The 23,115-nt window shown below is 37.6% G+C and overlaps 1 protein-coding gene across 3 annotated transcripts; it reads left to right on the top strand.

Moving 5' to 3' along the window:
• The first annotated feature begins 340 nt into the window (after nucleotides 1-340).
• Nucleotides 341-20,577, top strand: LOC120158597 (protein MODIFIER OF SNC1 1-like). 3 transcript variants are annotated; one of them, XR_005519246.1, is made up of 12 exons: nucleotides 341-473; nucleotides 566-607; nucleotides 2,881-2,955; nucleotides 14,200-14,280; nucleotides 14,387-14,431; nucleotides 14,562-14,931; nucleotides 15,340-15,442; nucleotides 15,946-16,023; nucleotides 16,103-17,321; nucleotides 17,391-17,658; nucleotides 17,736-20,313; nucleotides 20,396-20,577. XR_005519246.1 is itself a non-coding variant. In XM_039169424.1 (12 exons), exons 3-11 carry the CDS (start codon nucleotides 2,924-2,926, stop codon nucleotides 20,217-20,219), a joined length of 4,680 nt encoding a protein of 1,559 aa, XP_039025355.1. In that variant the 5' UTR covers nucleotides 341-473; nucleotides 566-607; nucleotides 2,881-2,923; the 3' UTR covers nucleotides 20,220-20,236; nucleotides 20,314-20,328. The 3 variants fall into 3 exon arrangements, 1 of the variants encoding a protein (XP_039025355.1); XR_005519247.1 differs by having other exon boundaries at nucleotides 16,106-17,321; XM_039169424.1 differs by lacking the exon at nucleotides 20,396-20,577 and adding an exon at nucleotides 20,314-20,328 and having other exon boundaries at nucleotides 17,736-20,236.
• Nucleotides 20,578-23,115: the final 2,538 nt, after the last annotated feature.

The following is a 23,115-nucleotide window of genomic DNA, read 5'->3' on the forward strand; positions in this document are numbered from 1 at the left end:
AAATTTCATTTTAATCCTTATACTTTTAAATTTGATTTTAAAATTAAAAAAGGAGAATAAAATAGTCCTTAATTGCTGACAATTTTAACAAAATCAATTTCAACTGTTAACAACTTTAATATTTACGCTAATTTCTAATCATTTTTTTCAAGTTCAATATTCAAACAATTTAATCCACTTATCAATCATAATTAGTGAGATATGAGTGACCATTTCTATAATTTACATGTTTTCCCACCCATAAAACAACTTTAGAATGATAATTCTTCTATGTGTTTTTAATTTGTGAAAATAAAAAGAAAAATATTCCTGATTTGATATTAAAAACAGGAGTCACTCGTCCAATCACCATCCCGACTTGTTTGTTTGTTTTCCTCTCGCTTTTTTCTTCTCTTCCGATCTGCGGCCTTCATAGCCTCCTCGCTCACCTCCACTCCGTATTTTCCGATCTCCCGATCTAATCCAACTCTGAGGTTTTCGATATCTTTCTCTTTCTCTCTCTCTTCTTATTTTCTTCTAGTTTTAAATTAAGGGCAAGCATATTTATGATTTTTTCTCTTTCTAGGGTTTCGTTGAAGGACGACTCCCCGGTTCCATCTTATCTCAGGCAAGGGATTCCTTGAATTTTTTCCTCCTCTCCTTTCCGATTCTATGTATTTCATATAATCTAGAGTTTGCTTGTTGCTTCCCGCGAAACAACCGCTCGGAAGGAAATAGTTTCAATAATAAGACAAATCCACTGTCTTCCTAATTTATGCGCCATCTGATTCATTTTTATTTTAATCGGGTTCGTGATATGATCCTTCTGGGCAACTAAAATAACTTGAAGCCGTTTGTTCGGTTTAACTTTTTTTGGGCCTTAAATAATTTGTTTAGGCTTCTACTTTAAACGGTGATAATGCTTTATTGATGTGATTGTTCTGTTTCCTTTTTGTTTGTCTTTTTAATTTTTGGGTATCACGAAATGGAGTACAGAAGTTTTCTGAAGAGAGTAGAAAAAGGAATTTAAGGGATCGCTGCTAATATAGCTGGTAGTGATGTTAGTGAAGAAGATATTTACAAGACAGGCTTAGTGTTGTGAAATCAGGGTTTACCAAATGGCTGGGACGGGTGAATTTTGAACCTTGAGTAGGTTAATTGTGGGACTGGCTATGTTGTAAAAGTGAAGAGAATAAGAAGCTGCCAGAAAATGGTTCACTAAGAAGCCCCGTTTGGTAGTGTGGGTCTTTTGCTGACCTCGCTTATGAAATGCAATATTGCAAGGAAAGAGAGGAAAGAACTAAACTATAAATAGTGGAAGTGTATTTACTTGCTTAAATGATATTGGAGTTTGTAGGATGTTTGGTTTCTTTTGAGTTTTACTAATTCAACAGAGAGTTTAGGGGTGAAGATAGGTGTTAAGCCAACAATATACACTCCATTTCTGATTGGTGAATGATTATTTGCTTCCGTGGGTTTTACTTGATAACATTTTTGTTCACATGCTGAGTTACAATGTTGGAAGTGCTCATTGACTATAATTTGGATGGACTGTAATGCATAACATATTTGCTGGTGGTTCTAGGAGTAAAAGATTAAGGTGTGATTTTATGACATTTAGTCTTCAAGTTTGGGGTGTTTATTTGGCCATAAATATTTATACTTTGAGAAGCTTTTTGCCTGGTTTGGTTATTTTGTTTCATGAGAGGAGTACTAGGGCTGCCTGTAGACCTAGCTTGATTATTTTTGTGCATTCCTATTGATAGGATTTAGAACGTTGGCATGTAGGTTATAGAAGTTATTGTATGAGAAGACTGAATGCATGCTTATGCCCTCTGTTTGTAAATTTTGTGGAAATTTTTGGAAGAAGAAAGTGATAAATGATAAATTTTCTTTTACTCTGATTTGTTTCTTTGCAAGTAGATAAAAGGAGGTCCAGCTTATTTACTAATATTCATAAGTAAAATTACATTTATTGTTATGCATAATTTTGAAGGCTGGAAAGATAATGAAATGGGAGTTCCACACTAGCCTATCGGGTGCATTCAGTTTATTGCCTGTGCTATGTTTTGTGATTTTCCAAAACCCTGTCATTTTCTTTTGTTTTTACTTCTTTTAATACCCTAAGTTTTTACTCTGTATATCGTAGTATTATGATATTGTAAATTTCTTTACACTAAAACCTTTGAACATGAATTTTGTATGATAAGTTTTTTAAAAGATAACTGAAATTAACTTTTTTTCTTGATCTTTGTATCAAGTTAGATCTGAGCGTTCAATTAAATACCTAAGGCTTATTTCTTTTTTCTAAAGCAATATGAAGCCAAAAGTTAATGAGATAAAATTAAATACTTATGGTTTTAATCAGGGTTTTAAAAAACATTCCGAAAATGCGATTTCGTCCGTGATATAGAGGTTTCGCCGCCGTCCTAGTTACTCGCTACACCTGCAATATTGCCCAATAGCGCCCGCGATGATCGTAATCATGGTAAACCCTAAATGACAAAAAACGTGACCACGATTTGAAACCCTGGTTTTAATATTCGGAAGTGTTGCAAATAATTTATTTCTTGCTATCATTATTGGTAACCACCTAGTGTGAAAAACTTTTACATTCTGTTACTAACATAACTTTTAGGTTATTGTTATTCTCTCTCCCTTTTTTCATTTTCGTACGTCAAACAAAATGAAAGTTTTAGGTTCCTAGATTAACACACAGAGACAAACATGCAGTGCATGCCCTTTCGGGGCTGAGATTTGGATACTAAGGTTATCTTATTGTTGGATATTCCATGTAGCTTATTCTGCTTGTTTACAACATTATATTGATCTCATTTGAAATATTTTTTTGGCTCATTGTAAGTGTTCAAATGATGGAAATCAATTCTTCTCCCTTTCCAGGTGTTTCAATCTGTATGAATGACCTTGCAACAAATCATAAACCATGACATCAAGTACGCTATCTGGAGAACGGAGGTAATTTTGTTTTTCGAAATCTTTCTTTGCTGAGAAACTTGCTAGAATGACAATGTTGATGCCTTTTCAAATTTTGACCATTTATACTCTCCTACTTGGCTTCAGGGGTTGGTATATTGACAGAAACTTAACTGATGTTTTTTACCTAGGAATTGCTTCATGTGCTAACTGTTAGGGAGTCCCGGCCTAACTGATTAATTGTGTTTGGAATTAATTCTTTAGGTTATATTTAATTGACGTTAGACAATGCTGAACTAATTCAAGAGGATGAGGAAATTATAATGACTATTGTACCAATTTAGAATGCTACTTAGCTTTTCCTCCACCTTTACTGTTATATTTTATCTTTCAGTGTTTTAAACTGTGAATTGGAAGTTGGTGGAGAAAGCCTTTTGAGAGGTTTTTCTTTAAGAATTAATGCTTTCACAAAAGATTGAAGAACATAGTTTTTCTTGTTTCTAGAAATAATTTTGAGCAGTTTTGTCGAAGGACAAGTTTCATAGTGGGTGCTCGAACCTTATATTGCTTGAGGCACTATTTTGAGGTTGCAATATGTGGGTGTGCATATAAATAAAACAAGCTAAAAGTTTATAATCATGATAACAAACCCAAAAGCTCTTCTGGATTCATCCGTTTTGGTGCCATTCCCCTGTTGAAACTGACCTGAGTATGGATTCTATTTTGATTCCTTGGATACGACTTCTATTGATTGAGAGAAGTGGAAGGAAAAGGGGGAGAGCTGGTAAAAGATAGTAAATCAGAAAGGAGCTTAAGGGCAGATCAGAAAGCAAAAAGGAGACAATATGAGAAAGGAGAAAGGAGAAAGGAAAAAAAGAAGTAGCTGCTGGAATGCTCAAAAGGTGGTGATGATTAGGTTTTTTTTATAGGAGGTGGAGGCCTCGTTAAAAACCCCCTTCTTGATTAAAGGAACACCGCTTTGTTTTCTTTAATCAGTGGAAAAAGGAAAAGAGTGCCTCAAATTTTATTAATAATTGAAATATTACATAATGTTTAAAACAAACTATTGCATCCACATTCAACTTTAAATAGCCCTTAGGAGGGGGGGATCCAGGAGATTACTTTTTGGACCGAATTTGTAGTAGAATAGCAAGAATCTGCAATAGATGGATCATTAATAATAGATTCTTTAGAGATAGGTACATCTTTGAACTTAGCTAAGAACCATGAAGCTAGCCTAATCTTAGCCATGAAGAATAACTCAATCTGATCTAAAGACCTTCCTTCAAACACCACTTTGTTTCTGAATTTCCAAATAGTCCAAAGCACTACTCCCGGAATTAAGGACCAAACCGAAGAAGCAGGCACCATATCATACCAAGCAATTTAAAATCCATGAACATTAGCATGAAGAACCGAACTAAATTTCCAAAGCGTCAGAAACTTATTCCAGAGGGACCATGCAACTGTGCAGGAGAAAAAAAGATGAGTGACAGATTCAAACTCTTTTTTGCACATAGGACAAGAAATATCAACAATCCCCGAAACTCCTCTTTTCTGTAATTCCAACTTAATCGCCAATTTTTGGTGCGCTAATTGCCACATAAAAGTCTCTACTTTTGGAGGGACCAACCCCCTCCAAATACAATTTACCCAGAAATTGTCTTCTGCCGGTCCAAGAAAACAGGTCTTCAAACAAGAGTTGACAGAAAAAATACCTTCCCCATTCCCTTTCCAAATCAAACCATCTTTGGACTCTTGGAGAAGACTATAATTATGAATGATGGTTTGAAAATTTGAGAACTGTTCCAGCTCCCAATCACACAGGTTTCTTCTCAATTGCACAAACCAAATCCACCCTGAAGATTTGAACTCACCGAACTCATTTAACTTCCCAAGCTGATTCAGGGAAAGAGCAAAGATTCTCGGAAAAGCAGTCTTCAAAGGATGATCTAGAGCCCAAATATCGAACCAAAACCTTATGCTCGTCCCATTACCCACTTTAATTTGAAACATGCTTCGAACCTTCTCGCCAAACTGATCATCTTTATAATGATTATTAACCACCGATTTTCACAACCAAGAAGCATTATTTGGTACTTTGCTGTTGAAAAAAATTAGATTAGTGTTCAAATTGTATTTGGAGCAAATAATCTTCTTCCAAACTGAATCCCTACCATTACCAAACTTCCAAAACCATTTTTCTAATAATGCCCTATAGATCTAGAGAAAGAAAGGTGTGGTTTAATCCAAGCAGAGAAAATGGGACTTTGCAACCACCGGAGTCGTCTGATCACAACAGGTAGAATTATTTCTATCCCGAGTAATTTACCTATTACTAATATCTCGGAGAGAAGTCCAAATGGGATCCAGGAAAAAGGTGATTATAGTCAGAATTCGGAAGTAGACCGGTCACAGCATCCTCGGGGCGCTGGTGATGGTGTAAAAGGTGTTCAGCCTGGATCAGAAGCAAGGAATGGTATTAGAAGAGAGAAGGATTTTGATTAGGGAAGCACTGGATGTGGCTAGTATCCCTACTGTGTATTCTTCAAATTTCTCCCTATTTTTAGAAGAGGCGTTGACTACATGGGAAGTCAGTAAATTGCTAGGGATCTTATTCAAAGAGGGGAAGAAGGCCTTTTTAGATAAAATAATTAATCTAGAAAAGGGTTTGGCTGAATGTAGGGAAGGGGTGGATTCGGGGGAGTAAGGATCTTTTGGCTGCTTTGCTTTGAGGTTTCGGTTTCATATATATATCCATGGTACAGATTAAGATTATTTCTTGGAACATTAGGGGTATTCGTAAAAAGGAAAAATCAAGAGCCGTAGCTAATATGGTCAGGAATTATAAACTAGGCATTCTTCTCATTAAAGAAACAAAGCTTGAAAAATGTTCTCAGGCTATTAGGAGAAGGATAGGTGGAAGTATTCTTAATGGTTGGATTGTCGTTCCAGCAGTGGGGTCTGCAGGAGGATTAATGGTGTTGTGGAATGACAAGGAATTTGAAGTTACAAATAGTCATTTAAGTAGCAGATTCATAGCTATATTTGGAAAATTTAAGAATTCCTGTGATAAATGTGTGATTATTAATGTCTATGGTCCAAGCATTGATTCTGAAAAGGAGGATTTTTTCAGGGAGTTGTTGAATTTTGTCGCTGCTCAAACCGTATCAGTTTGCATTGGGGGAGATTTTAATGTGTATCTAGATCCGGCAGAGAAGATAGGAATGTCCCAGAACTAGTTTTCTATAGATATTCTTAGAAATTTCCTAAATCAAACTAACTTAATCGATCTACCTATGGTTGGGGGAAGGTATACTTGGTGTAATAATAGAGAAACCTCTATTTGGGTCAGATTGGATAGGTTCTTAATTTCTGGGAATTTTCTGATCAGTTTTCCTAATGTTGTGCAAAGCATGTTACCGAGGTCTTTATCTGATCATAATCCCGTTTCTTTGGAGGAAAAATCTGTTGATTGGGGTCCCAAACCATTCAAATTTTTTAATTATCTTCTAGAGGAAGAAGGTTTCGAGGATATGGTTAAATCATCCTTGGATGTTTCGAGGGGGAGCAGAAAGAGTAGGGGCATATTTAGCATTCTACAAGGAGCTAAAAAATCGATCAGAAGTTGGTCAGGCAGAAGGTTCAATGGAATTTCTGAGTCTATTGCAGGTTTGGAATTGAAGATTAATGATCTTGAATTTAAGGCTCAAACTGAGGATCTCTCCCAACAGGACTGGGGGCAATTACTGCAGTTCAGATCGACTCTCTGGAAGTTTTATAGGATTGAAGAAAGCATTTGGTTCCAGAAATCAAGGGCGAGATGGATTAAAGATGTGGATAGAAACACTAGATTTTTTCATTTAACTGCTCTAAACAGGAGTAGAAGAAATGGAATTACTAGTTTGAAGATCAATGGTTCTGTAGTCACAGATCTGCAATCTATTAAGTTGCATATTGCGGCCTATTTTAAGGAATCCTATAGCTCTAAGTTAACACTGGGTGTAGAGGATTTATCCCTGGATTTTGCTAAGCTATCAGGGTTCCAATCTTCAAAACTTGAGGAGCAGTTCTCAGAACAAGAATTATGGCAAGCGATACTTCTTCGGATAGTTCTAAAGCACCAGGCTCGGATGGCTTCACCATGGGTTTTTTCAAGAAATGTTGGCCGGTTTTAAAGGAGCATGTATTGAAATTTTTCCAGGATTTTTATTTGGGTAGAAAATGGGAACACGGAGTTAATCACGCGTTTATTACACTCATTCCGAAGAAGATTAATCCGGAAAGTGTGGAGGATTTCAGACCTATCAGCCTTGTAGGTAGCTTATACAAGATCCTCTCAAAAGTATTATCTAAGAGGTTGAGTGGCTGTGTTGGGGATATCATCAGCCAATCCCAATTTGCTTTTATTCCGGGGAGACAGTTATTGGATTGCGCCTTCATTGCGAACGAAGGTATTGATTACTGGAGTAAACAAGGGTTGCAAGGGGTAGTTTTTAAAGTTGACTTCCGTAGAGCTTACGACATTGTGGAATGGCCTATTTTATTTAGAGCAATGAAAGAGATGGGATTTGGAAATAGATGGTCCTCGTGGATTACTCAATGTTTGTCTACAGCTTCTATTTCGATACTTGTTAATGGGTCTCCTTCTGAGGAATTTTCAATGAACAAAGGTCTAAGATAAGGCTACAGTCTTTCTCCACTTTTGTTTAACATTATAGGCGAGATGCTACACTTGATGCTCTCTAAAGTAATTGAGAGGGGTTTATTCCATGGTTTCATTATGGGGAATTCTGAAAATTCTACTAGGTTGTCCCATCTACAATTCGCCGATGATTTAATAATTTTTTGCCAAGCCTCTATTAATCAGATCAAGAATGTAAAAAGGGTGCTGATGATTTTTAGCATTATGACAGGTTTACACCTCAATCTAGCAAAGAGTAAGCTGTTTGGAATCAATTTGGAAGAAAGAGTTTTATCGGATTGGGCAGAACAAGTGGGCTGTTCAGTCGGTTATTTTCCAACAGAATACTTGGGACTTCCCTTGGGTGCTAAGAAAAACACAGAGGCTCTATGGGATCCGGTCTTTAAGAATTTCAGTTCCAAACTTAAAGGGTGGAAAGCGTCCTGTCTGTCTTTGGCCGGTAGGACAATTCTTTTGAAGTCGGTGCTAACCTCTTTGCCTATCTTCTTTCTATCCCTTTTTAAAATGCCGTGCAATATTGGAAAGAAGCTTAATTCTTTAATGACTTTCTTTGGGGTGATAAGGGGGATAAGCGGAGGATTCACTGGGTAAATTGGACAACGGTCTGCAGGCCTTTGAACTGTGGTGGACTAGGTGCCCTTGATTTGAATCTTACTAACCGGGCTTTACTAGGCAAGTGGGTGTGGAAATTTGCCAATGATAAAAATTCTCTTTGGAAATCTGTGTTGTGTAGCAAGCAAAAGGTCTGTTGGAACACTATGTCTATTGGAAAGGTTACTTCTCCGCAATCTTCATGGATCTTGAGAGGCATTGCAAATAATTTTTCTAAGAATGATTCGGTAGGGGACTTTCTTAGATCGAATTCGAAGCTGCAAATAGGTAATGGGAAATCAATTTCTTTTTGGAACGATGTATGGGTAGATGAGGTTCCTCTAAAAATAATTTTCCCTAGAATCTATGTGCTTTCCATTAATAAAGGGGGGGGGAGGTTGTTGAGTTTGGCAGCTATGGATCGAGTGGTTGGGAGTGGAATGTTCAAACTACAAGGAATCTGAGTGATTGGGAATTGGACCAGTGGTTGGCTTTGATGACAAAACTTAAGGATTTCAAACTGTCAGAGCTGGTGGAAGACTCCCTTTCTTGGTCTGCTAGTGGAGATGGCTTGTTTTCGGTAAATTCCTGCAGAAAATCTCTTGGTTCTGTGGATGGGAGTAATGATTTGTGGCTAAAAAGAGTCTGGATGGGTTTTGCTCCACCTAGAGTGGAAGATTTCCTTTGGCAACTCGCACATCAGAAATTGGCAGTTAAGGCTGAGTTGGTTAAGAGAGGTGTTTCGTTAGGGGAAGATATTCAATGTCCTTTTTGCAAGAATCATGAGGAAACAGTTCAACATTTATTTATTTCTTGTTTTGTTGTGTGGAAATTGTGGAATAATATTGCTAGTTTCTGGGATATTTCGCTTGTTCTTCCTCAAGACCCTCCTGCTTTGCTTAGTTCCTGGGGTGAGTTGAGGGGTAATTCGACGATCTGGAAGTTTATTCCGGGTGTTATCTTCTGGTCAATCTGGAAAGCTAGGAATGCTATGGTGTTTGAAGGATCTAATCTTGACAGCATGTCTTTGTTCTTTACAGTTAGATTCAGACTTTCAAAATGGTTTTTAGCCAAGTTTCCTACGGTTCATATTCAAGAGGATTTGCTGATTGGTAATCCATCCCTAGCAGATGGGTTTTCTTTATCCAAAGCCAAAGTTTGTCATATCTTGCGTTGGATTCCACCCCCTGTTGATTTTCTTAAGATGAATGTTGATGGAGCTGCGAGGCTTGATGGCTCGGGTGGAGGTATTGGAGGTATTTTGAGAGATTGGGAGTGTCGCACACTTTTGACTTTTTCAGAGAAGGTTGGCCAAGGTACTCCTCTAGATGAATTAAAGGCTATTCAAAGAGGCATTGAAATTTTTCTGGCATCACTTTGGGTATCTGTTGGGAGATTGATTGTTGAGTGTGATTGCAAGTCGGTAGTGGAATGGATTCAATCACCGGCTTTGGCTCCTGCTTTCTACTCGTCTTTAGTTAATCAGATTTTGTCTCTTTCAAATGGTATGGTTCATTCAGTGAGGTGGATTCCAAGGGCAAGCAATGGGGAGGTTGATAGCTTAGCTAAGAAAGGGATAGGTTGACGGTAAGGCTCTATTACTGGATTTTCTGATCCAGGGAGGAGGTCTAGTTGAAAGTAGTTGTTAAGTTTTATGTGATGTAATTTGGTGTAGTGTTTAAATCTTATGTAAACTTTTATTATCAATAAAATTTTTAAGGCGCTCTTTTCCTCCTTCCGCTGATTAAGGAGCTTACCCCTAAGCTCCTTTAACCAAGAAGGGAGTTTTTAACGAGGCATTCCATTCCTATCAAAAAAAAAAAAGATTAATGTTCAACACACCCAGACCACCCGTGCCTTTTGGTTCACACACTGTGGACCAGTTTACCCAGTGTATTTTCTTATAATCTGCAGTACCTCCCCATAAAAAATTAGCCATGATGGAGTTTAACTTCGAATTCACTGCTGCTGGAATTTTAAACATAGACAGATAGTAGGTAGGTAAAGAGCACATTACCGACTTCAACATTACCAGTCTCCCTGCCAAAGAGAGTGTTCTTGCCTTCCAACTGGACAACTTATTATAGAACTTCTGAACGACCGGATCCGACAAAGCAGCAGAATTTCTGCTTGCTCCAAGTGGCAGACCTAAATAATCAGACGGAAGAGTGCCTATAGCACACCCAAGATCACCAGCCCATTCCTTGATCTCTTCCTCTCCAATATTGATTCCAAATAACTTGCTTTTGTTGAGATTAAGTTGTAAACTGGACATAACTTCAAAAACACTTAGAACTCTCTTTATATTCAAAATTTGCGTCTTGGATGCACTGCAGAAAATTATTATGTCGTCTGCAAATTGAAGATGTGATAATAAAAAAGAACCGTCGTCTTTACCAACAACCAAACCACTGAACAGCCCCAAGCCTTGTGTAGCATAAGATTAAGAAGCCCTGCTATTAAATTAAACAACAATGGGGAAAGGGAGCAGCCCTGTCGAAGTCCTCTAGACATTGGAAATTCCTCTGTAGGCACACCATTAACCAAAACAGACACCGAGGCTGTAGACACACATCTTCTAACCCAACTGCACCATTTTTCTCCAAAACCCATTTTCTCCATAACCTTAAATAGAATATCCCAGTCCACCGTATCATAAGTCTTCCTAAATCAATCTTAAAAACGCAGCCCTTCAAACATTTCTTTCTCCAAAAATCTATTCCTTCATTAGCTATAAAGGAGCAGTCCAAAATTTGCCGACCGGGAATAAAGGCAAACTGCGAATCACTAATAACATCATCCATGCAACTCCTCAACCTTCTCGAAAGACATTTTGAAAGTATCTTATACATTCCACCTACTAAACTGATAGGTCTGAAATCATCTAAACCACCAATATTAGAACCCTTTGGGATGAGGGTTATGAAAGTGTGATTGATACCATGCTCCCAATTTTCCCCCAAATAGAATTTATGAAAAAATTCCAGAATATCGTCTTTCAAAATGGACCAGAACCTTTTAAAAAAACCCATATTCAGCCCATCCGGTCCTGGCGCTTTGTTTCTATCACACGAATTCAAAGCCTCCCACACTTCTTCTTCCGTAAACCTCTTCTCTAAAGTGTAGCTTTGCTCTAAAGAGATTCTTGTAAAATTCAGATTCATTTCTTCCACTTCCAGAGTAGACTTAGAATTATAAGCTTCAAAAAAATGATCCCGGACCCTCGCTTTGATAAGAAACGGATCATAAATAATTTCATCTTGAACCTTGAGAGCATTCAAAGAATTCAATCTTCTCCTAATTGTGGCACAAGTGTGAAAAAATTTTGTATTTCGATCGCCATCTTTTATCCAATTCACTCTAGAGTTTTGTATCCAAATTTGCTCTTCAATCCTATATATTCGCCACAATTCTGATCTCAAAGAACGCAATTCTGCTGCTGTTTCTGGACCCTTCATAATCTGCTGATCTTGACTATCCTGCTCCATTTGATGAATCTTTACTTCTAAATCAGAAATGGCAGCACCTGGAAACTGATTTCTTGTTCCAGACCAGTTTTTAATAGCTGATTTGGAACTCCTTATGATACTCAGAATACCAGCTCTTCTCTGACCTTTCTTGCATTCTTCAATGGCAGCTAACCTTCTCATCAAACCCAGTCTCATACATTAAATAGTTGAACAATCTGAAAGGTTTCTTACCCCACTCTGTAATAAAATTGCATTATGGTCAGAAATTGATCGCGGAAGTAGAAGTTGGGTGATATCCGAAAATGAAGAAGAGAAATTAATACTCAACAAAAACCTATCCAATCTAACAACAGTAGGATCTTCCCAGTTACTCCAAGTAAAATTACCCCCAATTAATGGAATATCAATTAAACCCGATTGATGAACAAACTGCCTGAAAATCTCCATCGAATTTTTGTTTTGTGCTTTCCCATCCTTCTCCCCTTCTGTTAAATAAGCATTAAAGTCCCTTCCAACACAAAACGGAATGGTAATACCATTTAAAAACAAACCAAGCTCCTCAAAAAAACCTGCTTTCTCTTCCTCCACCGAATTAACCCACATTTAAATTGATTCAACTTAAATTTTCCAAAAATAGCAATAAATCTCCTATGAATCTGCTGGTCTTCCACCTCAAAAATAGTTTCATCCCAACAAACTAGTAAACCCCCTGATGAACCTTCTGCTGGCGATTCAACAAACCCTTGAAGAATGTTAAGACCACTTCTTATCATAAAAGACCTTGGACAGACCTCCACTTTTGTTTCTTGCAAAAAAAGAAAGGATGGTTTCTTCTCATAAACCAATTTTTGAACAGCTCGCTGCTTCTCTTTCTTCCCCAAGCCCCTGACATTCCAAGACACAATAGCTAACTTTTGTCTCATAGAAAAAGACTAAACACCGCCTCCAAGCTTACCTTGAATGAACCCATTCGAATCTCTCTCTAGAATCATGACTTTTTCTAAGAAAGCTTCTTTTCCTTCCTTGAAAGAAAACCTTAAGAGCTTACTAACTTCCCATGTAGCTAAAGCTTCTTCCAGAAAAGCAGAAAAAGCTGGAGAATAGGCTGTATCAACGCTCACAAGATCTAGGGCTTCCCTAGTCAAAATTCTTTTAGCTCTTCTGATCAACAAACCAGGATTGAAACTAGAGCAGTCTCCTTCTGAAAATCTTCCTTCAACGATCCTCTCCACAAAATCGATTGAAGAGGCTCCATCAAAAGTAGAATCCATTTCCTCATTGGAATTCAAAGCTGCATTAGGACCAATTTGTATAACATTTAAATTCTCTTGTTACATGGATCCCCTTGCTGCATTTCTGAAGTCCCTCCTATAGATTCTGTCAAAGAAACTAATCCCTGAACACACACTTCCTGAATGACGAGAAGAAATAATTAACTTCCTTCGATTGCTGAAATTATTGGACCGAATAAGAGATGTTGAGGTCGAAGTAGACACGCTCTCCTTAGGCCTGGGCTTGAAGAAAATCATAATTTGAACCTCAGCTTGAGAAAAAGAAAACAGATTAGACGATAAAATAGCAAAGAGAAAGGGGGAAAAAAGCTAAATTTAGGAATGGGATTGAAATGTATGACCCAAAATATTTTTAATTTAATATACAAAGTCAATCCAAATAAATCTTGACCAAAGTATTTGTTCACTTGTTATTAATCGATCCAAATTACTGAAAGTCGATAATAAAATAAAATATTTTCAACTAAATTGTAGTTTTTACTGAAAATATAATCTTTTTTATATAGAATACTAATGTATTATATATTTTGTAAAATATTTAATATGTGAAATAAATCCTCAAACGAGTATTCTTTTATTGGATCCTTTTGTGCCAAATCGCCATATCACAGGTTCAAGACAATTGATGTGCCAGGCACCTAGACATGTACCAAAATCTGTACATGAGTCCCTGCAACATAGCTCTAGAGAGTGGTCCAATCATCTACCAAACATGCCAAATTTCCTTTTTCTTTTGCTGTCTGATATTCATGATTTCCTTATGGTTCCATGTCTGTTGTTGAATGCTCAAATATCTTGAAGTACATATTTTGATTCCTATCACTAGAGGTACATCTAATGAAATAAGTTATGAATGAAATAAACTGAAGAGGCCTTCAATTAGGCGATCTTTTTGATGTTTATTGTCTATTTTCCTTACTAGAGCTTGTACCTAGGTTCACTAGGTGTGCGCTTGATCAATGTAACAGAAAGGGTTTCAGGTGCTTTTGCTGTTTTGCGCTAGTTGCAGCACCTAGGTTACACCTTGACCTCGCATATTTTTACAGTTATCACATAATTTTTGAATGAGCGCAGAAAGTGTTAGACCTTGTTTGTTGATATTATCTGCCTTTTTACTCTACGGTTTTGCCATTTTCTTCTTGAGTATGGTTCACACTAATGAATACTTCTTAGCTCATGCGTTGCGATGCAAATTGCTTTTGTATCTAAGATGCTAATTTTTCTGCAGATGGGCTTCTGCAAGACGAAGTGGCATGACTGTTTTGGGAAAAGTTGCTGTTCCAAAACCTATAAACTTACCTAGTCAGAGGTACCTTTATTCCACAGTTCATGTTATTCTCTCCTTTTCTCAAGGTTAAATAAACAAGCTGTTGGAGTTTTTCACTTTAATCTATTCTTACTTTCTGTTGTTTAAGGTTAGAAAATCATGGTCTGGATCCTAATGTGGAAATTGTACCCAAGTGAGTAGTACCATATCTAAATGTCTTTTTCCCTTTTTAACCTTCCACCCCTATTGTGTTTTCTATGTGGGGATTGTTGTTTGGATGGTAGAAATACTTATCAGTTGCTTTGGTGGTTCTATACATGTAGGGGTACTCTTAGTTGGGGGAGTAAATCATCTTCTTCATCAAATGCATGGGGTTCCTTGACATTGTCTCCAAATACTGATGGTGGTAGCAGTTCACCTAGCCATCTAAGTGCCCGCCCTTCATCTGGTGGCAGTGGCACACGACCTTCAACCGCAGGTAGTGACAGAGCACCTGAATCTACTAATGCTCGGGGTTCAGATTCTAGACCATCATCATCTTCTGGGCCATTGGCTTCAAATCAAACATCACTTGCATCTTTGCGTCCTCGAAGTGCTGAAACAAGACCTGGTAGCTCTCAGTTATCTCGGTTTGCTGAACCTGTTCATGAATATTCAGGGGCATGGGGTGTAACTGAGACAGCTGAAAAATTGGTATGATCATGTAGTCAATAAGTTCATTGGCTATAACTGATTTTAACCATAAAGTTGCTTATATGTAATATATAGACTTATTGTTATTTAAGTATTGCTTCAGTTATAGTTTCAAGCACATCATGGTTACTGTATTTGTGATTATGTGCTCAAGGTTCCTTTCTGATAAATTTTTATTGGTGCTTGCCGCATGGCGTTGTGACATTGGTTTGATGTGGTTTGGGAGTTCAGTATTTTTGAGTGGCAAAGTGACATATTTTAATATTTTAGGATTTTGCTAACTTGATCCATTTTAAATGCTTCACATATTCAGTTCCTTCCAAGTATTCCACCTATGAAGTTGTTATTTTATTCTCTCTTGCAGTTTCTCCTGTGTCTAAATGTTACAGTTACAATTGTTCATTGCAGGGAATGTTATCTTCCAAGAATGATGAATTTTCTCTCACTTCTGGAGACTTTCCTACTCTTGGGTCAGAAAAGGATACCTCTGGAAAAAACACAGAGTTGCAAGGTTTTTATGGTTTTTTATTTTTTAGTTTTTTTCCAATTGTAGATTTATTCATGTGGTTTAAAGGTCGGTCCTCTTTCAAAACTTTACATGAGTTTGTGTTCTAAAATGAACTTTTCCCCATGAGAAAACTTGATATACACTTATCCTGAAAAAAGAAAAAAGTGCTGCACCAAGTTTTGAACATTTAGGTTTAAATATTTGTAGCGTCATCACTGTAAGGCATGAAGTTCTATATTTAGAGCTTGATTTGCAGATGAAAATTTTCTATTAACAAACAAATCATATTGACCTAACAAGGTATTTGGATTGTGTATTTAAATGTTGATTGATGGAGTTTGATTGATTGGCATTTGATGTCCCATCACCAGGCTGACATTGATATCAGTTACTGTTCTGTATTTTCTACTTTGATTTGAAGTTTGAATAATCACAGAATAAGGATTTACATCCTTGAGTGGGCTATTCTATTCTGTTCTTTCTCAACTGACTAACTTCGACTGCAGAGCATGGTTCCCAAGGTCGTCCTGGCTCATCCTCTGGAGTAGCACCAATGAAAGAGAGGACTGGGAATTCTGTTGTTGGTTTGTGTGCAACTTTCTGTTCATTTAGTTTCACATCTGGCTCTCTGATATGATTAAGTTGTTAATGCATTTTTTTCAGTTGACATTTCTGGAAATGAAAATCAAAAGAGCGGAGCTGAAAATTTTTGGAGAAGAGAGAATCCTCCATATAGTGAAGATGGAGTCCGACCAAGCATGGAGAAGTGGCATGTGGATCCCCAGGGACCTCATCCATACCCTAATACTGGTATCCATCCCCAGCATTATGATGCTTGGCATGGTCCACCAATAAACAATCATCCGGGTGGTGTTTGGTACAGAGGACCTCCTGCAGGTCCTCCATATGGGCCACCAGTTCCACCTGGGGGATTCCCCTTGGAGCCATTTCCTTATTATCGACCTCAGATTCCAGGTGGTGCTCTTCCTAATCCACGGTCAGCTCCTCCAGGAGCAGGGCCAAGGGGACCTCATCCAAAAAATGGAGATATGTATAGAGGCCCCATGCCTGATGCTTTTGTCCACCCAGGTATGCCAATTAGACCTGCATTTTACCCTGGCCCAGTGCCTTATGAGGGCTACTATGGTCCTCCCATGGGCTATTGTAATTTAAATGAGCGAGAAATGCCATTTATGGGAATGCCAGCTGGTCCTGCTTATAATCGGCATCCAAGTCAAAATGCTCCAGATCCTGGTGGTTCTCATGCCAGTCCTGGTGGTGGCCGTGGCCCCCCTGGAAAAGCACTGGCTTCAGAGCATCTTGAATCTGGCCATCCTCATGATGCACGAGGACCATACCTTCTTCTGAAGCAGTATGATGGCTGGGAAGGAAAAGATGAACACAGGTCAGAGGATACTGTGCCCAGTGTAGAGAAGGGTGATCTAAAGAGAACATCATCATGGGAAAATGATTGGGAAGTGGATCAGAGAAAGAAGGAAGAAGTGAATATGAGAACAGTTGTTGAAGAAGCTTCCACGCATATTACTGACCACCATGGAAGGGATTCTATTTCGTCCAAAGTGAAGTCATCTGAAGGTGCTAAAAAAGCTAGGGCATATGGCGACATTTCGGCAAAGAAAATTGAGCATACGGATGACCCTGGTGCCACAAAAGATTCCAGTCTATTTCAGAAAATAGAAAGTTTAAACGCAAAGTCTTGTGCCTCTGATGGGCAAGTAGCAAAGCATTTTGCAAATGAAGTTGTTACTGGTTCTCGTGCTGTGCCTGCTTCTGGAATGACTGGACCTACTTCTAATGAAGTAGGCGTTTCATCTGGAGATAAGAGAATGGACGTGCCAGCTGTTGGAGTAGAAAACAGCAGGTTGCTTTCTTTCTAGCTGCTTTTATTTGATAGTTTGCTTGTAGCTCTCACTTACACTCACCTTTACAGGAGATCTTTCCATACTAGGCATGGTAGAACTGATCATCGAGGCAGGGAAAGGTTCAATTCTGAAGATGTTGATGGATGGAGAAAGAAACCTTTGGTTATAGATTCGTCAAATGTAAAGTCCACCACACATTTTGAAAACCATTCTGATGCAAATGTGAAAGACCATGCGCCATTAGAGGCTTTAGAAAAGTCTGCATCATATTCCCAAAAACGGAATGAGGGTGAGTTGATGCCTCCTGTGTATGATCCAAGTGATAGTGACGCACAGGTAATTTTCTTTATATCATATGCATCATTGTTTTAAACCTAAATTGAATTTACAAATTTATTTGACATTTTCTTCAGCGAGCTATGAAGAGAGAACTTGCAAAGCAGCGTGTCAAACGACGACCAAAAGAGGAGGAAGAGCGAGCTAGAGACCAGAAGGCCAAAGCTCTGGCTAAATTAGAAGAGTTGAACAGACGTACACAAACAGCCGAAGGTTTAACTCAGAAGTTGGAATCCATTTCAGATATGGCTGTCCAGAGTAAGGAAGAAGAATCCAGAACACTAGCTGATGATATCCTCCCAAGCGGATCTGAAATAACATGCTTGGTGTCTACCCCAACTATAGTTGCAGATGTTGGTCAAAGCAGCACTGGGGAACTTGAGAACACTGTTAAGTCCAATCAACAACACTTTCTTGCAACAAGGAATGCTCATAAGGCTACTGCCGAAATGCATAACCTTTCTTTGCCCTTTCCACATGCTGTTAATAATGCGGATGCTGCTTTCCACGATCACCCACAGGTTAGTGATGGTAGCTCTTTAAAGCAGAAGCATGTGGACTATAGGAAAAAGGATCCTAACTTATTGGATAAGGGTTCCAGTGAGAAGTATATTACAAGTACAACTGAATTGCCAAATATTCGTACTGATGCAGTAGTTGATGGTGCTCCGTCTGCTGAGGCTGTCTCAAAAGAAATTGACTCAATCTCTGTGTCAGTTTCTACCCAAAATGTTGTCAACACTTCTACAATGCACCAGAAAAGAAAAAATAATAGGAGTGGTAAGAACAAACATAAAATGGAGGAGGCATCATCTTTGGCTTCTTTATCATCTGGGATTTCAAAAGAAATAAGTCATACACTTTCCTCTGTTGAGGGTCCGAAACCCAAGTCTTCTGAATGTAAGTTGGATCTCAACTCATTTCAGTCTCCGACTGAATTGAAGGATGTAAACCAGTCTTCAGCGCAGGATTTAGCTTTTCCTCATGAAGAAGCCTCTGGCCAAGTGAATAACCAGTGGAAATCTCAGCAGTCTCGCAGGATGCCACGCAATCCACAAGCTTACAAATCTGCAATCCACAGAGGTGATGCTGTTGTGTGGGCACCTGTGCGGTCACAAAACAAAGCTGAGGCTATTGAAGAGGTCAGCCATAAGTCGGCAGCTGAGAATGATGTTACTCCTCAGGCAAAGAATGATAATCAAGTGCAGAACAATGCCAGAAATAAGAGGGCTGAGATAGAGAGATACATCCCGAAGCCTGTTGCAAAAGAAATGGCTCAGCAAGTAATTTCTCAGCAAACAGTAGCTCATTTGGACAATCAGATTGCAACAGATGACATTGCAGATAGTGCAGACCCTGGGTCCCATGGAATTGAATGTTCTAAACAGTCGGGCACTTTCACAGGGACTGGGGGGAGCACTAATGAGTCTAGGAATGACGGTAGGCAGGGAAGAGGACATGGATCTTGGCGCCAACGTGCCTCGGTTGAGCCATCTTTACAAGATGGACTTTATACCAATCCTAGTAAAAGTGCTGATAAATCAGCTGAGCAGAAGCAACAGCAGAAGGCTGCTTCCAGCCTAGTGAAAGAGCAGCCCAAGTATGATGAATGGGATACTTCCTATGGTTGGAACATGCCTGAATATCCTGATCCAACTGTACCATCAGTACCTGTTTTAAGAAATCAGGGGACAACAGGAAGAGGAAAACGATATCCATTCAAGGGACAAAAAGGTGGGGGAAACAACTATAATTCTGATCGCAATAAAATTAACAATGGTGAAGCTGATCAACTTAACCCACCGTCGTCAGTCCCTGAGATGATTCGATTAGACTCGCCTGCTGAATCAAAAGAGAATCGTGGTGTTGGGGATCGATCAACATCTCATTGGCAACCCAAACCTTCACCCATCAATCAACGAGGAAGCAGGCCAGATAGTGATCAAAATGTTGGTTCTGAAATTAGTAGGACAAACAGAAAGGATTCTGCCCCTCAGGCTAAGAAGTCACATCAAGTTCAACCAGACAAAGAAACCAGTAAAGGTGTGACCGTGTCTCTTAAAGATAACGTCTCTGAAAAAGGAAGTGTTGAAGCACAAACTGTCGGCCGTCACGAGTCTAAGAGAGAAAGGAATATAGCTTCACTTAAAGGACGCCCACACTCCCCAAACCAAGGTTCTGGTCTTCCAGTTGAGGCACCTCCTTCGAATATAGATACAAGAAATGATCAGCGCTCAACCACAGGGTTCCGCAGAAATGGAAACCAAAATAACCGATATGGTAGAGGGCACGATTCCCGTGGTGATTGGGGCTCATCTGGTCAAGAAATGAAACAACAAACCGCTGCAAACCGTGAAAGGCAGAGGCACAATTCACATTACGGGTACCAGCCAGTCGGACCCCAAAATAACAACAATAATAATAGAGCAAATAATCCTGAAGGACCAAGAGATGGATCTCATGGCACGGGTGGAAGGTACCGGGAGAGGGGTCAGAGTCACCCAAGGCTTGGTGGGGGAAACTTCCATGGACATCCAAGTGGAACCGGTGGTTATGAGTAGTGAGGAAGGACTTCAGGGTAGGTATTTTATTTTAATTTTGGTAAAAACCGCTATTTGCCATGGACAACAACGATCTGACCCCTCGTATTTTCAGGTATCATTCATGAGTAGACAGTTTCTTCTGTGCTGTATAACTATTAATTCTTCTCTTAACTGATGGTCTATGGATTGATCAGGGCTAGGAGAAAGACATGATGGTGTCCCTATGGGAAAAAACATGATTGAAGGTACTCAAATGCAGTTTATTTCATTTGTAGTTTTCAACTGTAATTTGGAATGGCCACAGTTTGTATACTGCGGAACCTTTGCCACAGTTGTTTGAGCCTTGCATTTCAGTGAAGTAAGAATTTTTAGTCTCCCACTTATCTCTCTGTGTATGTCATGTTTGCATGTGTGGTCATGCGTGTGAATTATCGAATTTCTTGTCTTTATGCTCGTGTGTGCGATTCATCGAATTTCTTGTTTTTATGTTCGTGTGTTTTCTCATCCATATGTGTGTGTGATTTGCCGAAATTCTCTTCTTTATGTGTGTGATCGAAACCGATTTGCATTTTCAAACTTAATTACCAAATTTTTATGTTTCATACTTTTCCCAAATTGAATATCAAATTAAAATGAAGTTAATTTTGTTTGGTTCACACGAGTTGTTTATCTTGGGTTTTTGGTTTTCATTTTAATATTTATTCAGTTATAAAGGGAAAAAAAGATACGGTTGCAATTGACAAATTTTAAAATTATTGCTGGATCATAATAGACGTGGCAACGGATTTAAGAAAACAAATGTTTGAATTTAGTTGGTTGGAAGTGAAATTAAGATTGCCACTCGCACAATGTTTTTAAACTTTTGATCTAGGTAAGCACGCGCATATAAAAATGATGTTGCTCAACTAGGTTAAACTGAAATATTAATCAAATAAAGTAACCCGAAGAGAATGGAACAAAGAAGATACCTTTGCAAAGGGATTGGTAGATACGTGGAAGAGGAAACACTAACAATGATCATTAGAAACAGCTTGGGAAGACTTAACCCATAAAGAATGACCAGCACCAGCGTCAAGTATGCAACTCAGTGTGGTACTTATGGCAAATCTGAAGGATTAATAAATTCCACGCCCAATGGGTATCTTAATGACACGATATCTATCACCAAGGTCCTAACTAAGTGAAAAAAACATCCACCAATCAGAGAAAAGCTTTAACCCTTTGTTGGAATCATGAAGAGGCTTGTAGCGGAGGATCAAGTTCGTTTGAAAGGTATCCACATGCTCCACGGATCACTGAGGCAACTTAATGTTTGATCCTTCATAGTCATAGAGATGTGATATTTGCTAAGAATGTTTGATAGAAGAAGAAGATAAAATGTTGGGTCTGCAGACACGAGTATCTTTGATGCAACCTCTATTAGGATGATAGGACTTACCCCCAACAAGGCTTCCTCTTTAACATGTTATCGGACTTGGGGTTTAAAAATCATTTTTATGATTTAACTATTCATTTGAATCTATGACATGTGTCTAATCTGAATAAATTTGTTAGATTAAATAACGATTCAATTCAAGATTAAATCAATCAATGAAACTAAAAGTTCAAGGACTAAATTAAAAAGGTGGCAAAAGATGGGGATTTTGTATGTTCCCTAAAAAGGGTTTTAAGGGGTTTCGTAACCATCTATTAGTCGTTTTAAATTATTCATCGTGAGTTATATGCCATATTGAGAATATATTTCTAGTGTAACTAATTCATAGGATAGGATGCTAAAACACATGCGAGTGTAAACCAATATGATTATGTAACGAGATTAAAATATGATTTTTAAATGTAGTAGAAAAATACAAAAATGAATATGTTCAAATGTATTACTTGTTTTTTTTTATGAAAGAAATTTTACTTTTTGCACATCACTACTATAATACTGAATTTCTTATATGAAAATAATTTCTTCCGTACTATTAAATTTACTTCTTTTTAAGATTCTTATTAAAAAAAATCAACAGACAAAAACATTTTTTTTCTATTTTTATCCTTGTATGTTTCATTTTTTACACTTATCAAAATAAATCTGTTAAATCTATCAATCATTTTTATGGATAATTTTATCATTTCTCTCGTTTTATATAGTTTAACATGTGGTTAAAATTATATCCTAAAGCTTTATATTTTGTCATCATAAAACAAAAATAATGAGAAAGAGAAAGTATTTATATTTTAAAGATAATTATTTTTTAAAATATCTAGAAAATGTGGAGATGTTTAAAAGATTGTTCTATTCATCTTAAAAAGAAAGAATGTGTGCATATTACATTCTTAACTTAATATAGCATATACTTCATAATTTTTTTAAGCATACACTTGCTTGTATTTTATGTGTTATATTTAATGTCACTACTATCAATACTATTATGAGATATTACTTAAATATAGTATTTGTTGTTGGATTTGAGGGAAGCAAAATTAGATGTTAAATTATAAGAAAGGGTGATGATATAACATTATTATATTGTATTGAAGGATATGTTATTATCGTTTGAGATCTTGGGTTTTAACACTATGAATATTAGAAACGTAAAAGTTTATTATAAAATGGTTGAGAGTCTTTGAACACATATTATCTTATATTCATCCCAAATATATATATATATATATATATATATATTATATATATATATATATATATAAATACGAGTAATTGTTATAACATATAATTAAAAGAAAAATAAAAACAATCTTATCGCTTAACCGCAAAACAATCTAATGTAATGATGAGTTTTCTTGATCAAATATAACAATTGGTATATGTAGATTGAGCAAATCATGGGCATTAAAAGAATACGATCATATTAATGAGATATTTGATGATTCATATAGGTAGTAACATAATGGTGACTCAGTCTAAGTG

The sequence above is a fragment of the Hibiscus syriacus genome, unplaced genomic scaffold (genome assembly GCF_006381635.1).
Source record: "Hibiscus syriacus cultivar Baekdansim isolate YM2019G1 unplaced genomic scaffold, ASM638163v2 tig00111330_pilon, whole genome shotgun sequence".
Lineage (NCBI taxonomy): Eukaryota > Viridiplantae > Streptophyta > Magnoliopsida > Malvales > Malvaceae > Hibiscus > Hibiscus syriacus.